This window comes from Carlito syrichta, unplaced genomic scaffold (assembly GCF_000164805.1).
Source record: "Carlito syrichta isolate Samal-C Ts95f unplaced genomic scaffold, Tarsius_syrichta-2.0.1 Scaffold305649, whole genome shotgun sequence".
Taxonomy (NCBI): domain Eukaryota; kingdom Metazoa; phylum Chordata; class Mammalia; order Primates; family Tarsiidae; genus Carlito; species Carlito syrichta.
The window spans coordinates 181,618-186,995 of NW_007249745.1; the positions used below are offsets into that span (position 1 = coordinate 181,618).

Consider the following 5,378-nt stretch of genomic DNA (forward strand, 5'->3'; position numbering starts at 1 on the left):
GGCTCAGGCAATCCACTCACCTCAGCCTCCCAAAGGCACGGGATTACAGGCTGAGCCACTGAGCCCGGCTCGGTTTTTGTTTTTATCCTCATAAGTGAGGAAACTGAGACTCAGGGAGATCACCTGACTTGCTCAAGAAGGAGTGGTGCTGGGATTTGGATCCTGGTCTCCTTGGCTTCAGGACCCAAGGCCTAACCACTCATTGGTTAGCTTGTATAATGAGCATGGTGATCCTTGTCCCATGGTTGTATTGAACATAAATATTTAGTGTGATAAAGGCTTAAGGTTAACATTGATTTTCATTTCTTTTGTTGGGCTATTTTTTTCCCTCCAGTTTTTTCGTTTAAGCAGAACTTTTCATGCCCCTGGTTTTATTAGGCCTCGTGCTGACTGCTGTAGAGACAGTGGGATCAAGAAAGTCCCTGCCTTCTAGTCAGTGCTGGAGCTTCTGCTCTTGAGTGGCAGAGCAAACCAGTAATCCCTCACATCAAATCGTGCTATTACAGATCACAATGTTAACTTACGAAGGAAGCCAAGGTGCTGTGAAAGAAAAATAGGGAGCTTAGAAGTGACATCTGAGCTGAGACCTCGGGGAGTTGCATGCACGCTGAGGGGAGCAGAGAAGAGCCCAGGACAGGCTCGGAGGAAGACCTGGGAGGGAGAGCTCGAGATGAGCCATGTGGGGACCAGGAGGCAGGACCGGCTCCGAACGCCCGAGTCTCCGGGCTCAGACCAGCGGTGCCTGTTCTCCCTGTCCCGCCCACCTCAGGCTGTGGAAGCAGCCCAGCTGGCTGAGGACCTGAAGGTGCAGGTGGAGCATGTGCAGACTCGGCTACGAGAGATCCAGCCCTGCCTGGCAGAGAGCCGGGCTGCTCGGGAGAAAGAAAGCTTCAACCTCAAGAGGGCTCAGGTGTGTGCAGGGGTCAGGGTGGGGAGGGTCGGGCCGGGGTGATCCAGCGTCACTGGCATGGCCGGGGAGCAAGCATTTCAAGGTTGGGGCCCCTTGTACTTAGCCTAGCCCCTCTTGCTCCAGGAGGACATCTCACGGCTACGGCGCAAGCTGGAGAAGCAGAGGAAGGTGGAGGTTTATGCAGATGCTGATGAAATCCTCCAGGAGGAGATCAAGGAGTACAAGGTGGGGCCGTGGGGCTGAGTTGGGCCTTGTCAACCCAGGAATTGTAGATGAGGGGTTGATGAGAGCTGGAGTGGGTAGTCTGAGGACCCTAGAAATCAGGTGGGCAGAGCACTGGTTGTAGAGTCAAATACTGTAGAGTATTTGTTTTACACATGCTGTGTTGCCAACCACCATACTTGGCCAGGTGTGGGATGGGAGGGCTAAGAACTAGACCTGGTCTCTGATCTCGTGAAAGTCACCTGGGGAGACAGCCCACATAATTCTCTCATCCTCATAAGTAATGTGATGGCAGAGGGGTTGTGGGAACTCGGGGGATGCCCTCAGACTGGCCCTGGGGGTCAGCAGGCTTCCTGGAAGGAATGTCGCTCAAGGCAGACCTGAAGAATGAGTCAGGCTTGGCTGTGAGGAGTGGGATGAAAGGGTTTAGGCAAAGGGAATGGCACGTGTGGGGGCCCCAAGTTCAGGTGTGCTGGACATGCATCAGAGTTGGAGGAGAGAACGTGGCAAGGTTGGGCAGTGTCACATCCTCAAGGATGTGGTAAGCAGTGTGGGGAAGTTCATCGTGTAGGCAGTGTGGGCCTCAAAAGGGTTTTAAATAGAGTGGCATCTTCAGATTTGGGCTGGAAAAGGTAAAGATTGGAGGCCAAGAAATTGTTAAGCGTTGCCGGCAAAGACTGATCTTGAACTGGCTTAAGATACTGGAGACCAGTAGATGGGTTCAGGACACAGTTCAGAGGCAAAATTGCTTGGACTCAGGAGTGGATCGAATGCATGGAGTGAGGGACAGGGAAATACCGAGGAAGGCTCCTGGGTTCCTGGTTTGAGAAACGAGGTGGGTGACGAGTATCATTTAGTGGATTAGGAAGACTGCAGAGAAGTGTTTGGTGGACGGTGCTGAAGGACGTTGAGAATGAGGTGCCTAAGCCAGGCACAGTGGCTCACGCCTATAATCCCAGCACTTTGGGAGGAGGTGGAGGCGAGAGGATTGCCTGAGCCCAGGGATTTGAGACCAGCCTGGGCAACTTGGCGAGACCTCGTCTCTACAATAAATAAAAAAGAAAGAAAAAATAAGCTGGGCGTGTTGGCGTGCCCCTGTGGTTCCGGCTACTTGGAAGGCTGAGGCGGAAGCATCGCCTGAGCCCAGCAGGTCGAGACTGTGGTGGCTGAGAGCATGCCACTGCACTCCAGCCTGGGTGACAGAGTGAGACTCTGACTCAAAAAAAAAAAGAGAGAGAGGGAATGACCTCTTGATAGGCTCCCTGGGAAGGCACTTGAGGCAGAAGTGCTAGACTGGAGAAGAGGGGGTTAGGGAGTGTCAGTAAAGGCAGTAGAAGCCACATGTGACTGTGGTCTTCCAGGGAGGGTCCATGGCATATGAAGGGACAAGGATTCTTCTTCCTTTGGAACATCAAAGTTTAAGTGACAGGCAGAGGAAGAAAAGTGATACTGAGGGAATTGATGGGGAAAAAGGCAAATGAACTGAGACTTAGGTTGCCCTTTGGACTTGGCAATATTGGTGGGAAAGGTTTTGGGCAGGGCTGAGGGTGGGTGTCAAATCTACTGCACTCTCACCCGCTGGAGTGAGAATGGTAGGAGTGAATCAGTAATCAAAACAACCCTTTGAAGCAAAAGGGCAGAAGCAGCTGAAGGCTGACTTGGGGTAAAGGAGCAGACTTGGGAGCCTGTTTGGTGCTAATGAGTAGGGTCCACAGAGAGGGAGGAGTGATGCTGGCAGATTGCTGAGGCACTGGGCTGGACTGGGATTTCAAACAGGCCAGAAGAGCAATATTGGGGAATGCTGAGTTGAGGCAACTCCTGGCTGGAGTTGGAGTTAAGACCCTCCTGGTGGCAAATGAGAGATCTCAGGCCAAGAGAGGACCCACAGCAGGATCTCTGGGCAGCACCAGGACTGGGCCCAGTTGAGGGTAGAGCGAGCAGATTTCTAGTGGCAGTGCCATGCTCAACTGTGACTTAGCAGGTGCAAGTGACAGAATTGGGGTTTTGCCAGAGACGGTCAGTGGGGCAGGAGGTGAAGCCTCAGGGCAGAAGAGTCCAGACTGGGCCTGTGGCTCCTTGTCTCTGCCTCCCAAAGTAACAGTGAGGATAAGATTAGTCTCCTGTGTGGTGGGCTTCTGGACCACTTTGTGCTGTCAGCTTGGGGTCTAGGCACTGTCAGAGTTGTTCTCAAGCTAATGCCTTTGCCTGACCCAGGCGCGGTTGACCTGCCCCTGCTGTAACACCCGCAAGAAGGATGCGGTCCTAACCAAGTGCTTCCACGTTTTCTGCTTCGAGTGCGTGCGGGGCCGCTATGAGGCCCGCCAGAGGAAGTGCCCCAAGTGCAACGCGGCCTTTGGTGCCCACGACTTCCACCGAATCTACATCAGCTGAACCTGAAACTCAGGGGACTTTGGAATACCCATGGACCCTGGGGGCTGTGCCCCCAGTCCCTCCCCATCCCAGTTGCAGTGGCCCCACCCTCCATTCCAGACCCCACGGGCCCAGCCCTCTGTACACCTAGTTGGTTTGGGAGCCCTGGTGCATGCTAATGGGAATGGGATCAGCCAAGCTCAGTTCTATCTTTTCCTGAAGGTTGGAGCTGCAGCCTTTGGGGGCACCACCCTACAAGAAAGGTCTGCTGTGAGAGGCCTGTGGGACCCAGAGCACTCAACTGAGCTTCCCAGAGGCTGTCCCTAACTTTCCTCCAGCTGTCTCCACAGACCCATCCCAGCCCTAAGGGGGGAATTCTCCAGGCTGTGACTCCTTGCTTGAAATTGGGCCTTCAGCCCAGGGAGACTTTCTTCACCCACTACCCTCCTGAGCTGGACAGGGCTTCTGTCCTATAGATTCCCTGAACACATTGGTTCTTTGGCCTGACTCATATGCCAATGGCTGAAGGAGGTACCCCCTTGTGGGGTACCACTCACTTCCTCTGGGAGGTTCTAAGTTTGCTGCAGTCACCACCCTCATCTTGGGAGTGCTGAACCAAGATAATCAGTTTCTATTCTAATCAGGTCCCTCCCTAATCTCTACTTCTCTCCTGCCCCCCCACCTCATGCAACCCAAGGCTCCACTGGGTCCCTGGTTCTAACCCTGCTTTCATCCTGGTGGCCTTAACTACAGAATAGGTGGAACTTCCCAGGAAGGGAAGAGACAGACCAGCCCCAGCCGCTGGGCCAACTTCAATCATTCCAGGTAGAAGAGCTTCACCCAACACCCTGTGACTGAGCCTGTACCCATGGTACATCTGGGCTGCCTGCCTGAGCATACTCCATGGGCTGTGAAGGAAGCACCCAGGAGGCCTGGGAGGCGGAGCTGCTGACTGCTCCCCTGTGAGGGGCCTGTTTGGACCCACAACCTCTGCTCTTGAGATGCCCTGTATAGGCTGTTAATTGTTATGAATAAACATCCAGCCCTCGGCCTGCAGCCAGCGTAGCCAGGACTCACGCTCCAAATGAAGTCCCCCAGTTTTAGCTGTGACATCTGTCTGGCTCTTCTCTGGCTTGATGTGAACCTAGAAGGGGGCTTGTGCCAATATTAGCTCCCTCTATGCCCACCCCTACAGCTAAAGTATGCTTAGGCCTTTCTGCCGGTTGGGATCCCGGACTGCGCCCCTGGGGAGAGAGCGTCGTGGACACTCTGAAGCCGACCTGTCCTGCTCCCCCGGTAGAGGCCGCCAGCCCCTCGGCCAGCGCTGGCCACGCCCCCGGCAGCCATTGGCCCTTGAGATACTGAAGGCCTCGAACTGCATCCTGGGAAGCGTAGGCCCTTGTTCTGGCCTGGTGAGAAGGTTCTCGGAGAGAACCGGTTACTCGGTTTTGCTGGCTCAAGGCGGGTCTGAACCCGGTCCTGGGCAGTTCCTCAACCGTCTTCACCCGCCCTTACCCCGCGGACGCACAGATCAGGACACTTCGGCGGAGTGACTCCCTTCATTGTAATCTGCAGCTGTCGCGTGCTGGGATCCGTGTGCCGAGCGGCGCCGTGGTTCAGTGCGCAGTCGGCATTTCGGACGGAGCTTTCACTCGGGCGGTACCCGGGCTGGTGCTGGAGGCGGTGCCGACCGGGGTTAGTGCCAGAGCAGGTGTCGGGGCCATGGCCACGGTAGAGGCCGCGGTCTTGTCAGCTATTGTGCGTTGGCGCGGCCCGGCAGCCTCAGCGGTCGCGCCTTCGCGGGGACTGGCGGCCTTGTCCGCCTTCGGGCCCGATCGGGCGCCCGGGGTTTCGGCGGGGCCGCCGCGGCTGGAAC

The 5,378-nt window shown here is 55.5% G+C and overlaps 1 protein-coding gene across 2 annotated transcripts in view; it reads left to right on the plus strand.

The window, feature by feature from the left end:
* RNF40 (ring finger protein 40) overlaps window positions 1–4,462 on the plus strand; it is a 12,588-nt gene extending 8,126 nt beyond the window's left edge. The window contains exons 18-20 of one of the 2 annotated variants that reach the window (XM_021714453.1): window positions 770–910; window positions 1,037–1,135; window positions 3,347–4,462. In XM_021714453.1, the coding sequence (XP_021570128.1) occupies window positions 770–910; window positions 1,037–1,135; window positions 3,347–3,523 (417 nt within the window). In that variant the 3' untranslated portion in view covers window positions 3,524–4,462. Of the gene's footprint in view, window positions 1–769; window positions 911–1,033; window positions 1,136–3,346 lie in introns of both variants that reach the window. The other variant, XM_008062033.2, reaches the window with a different exon arrangement.
* The last annotated feature ends 916 nt before the right edge of the window (window positions 4,463–5,378 follow it).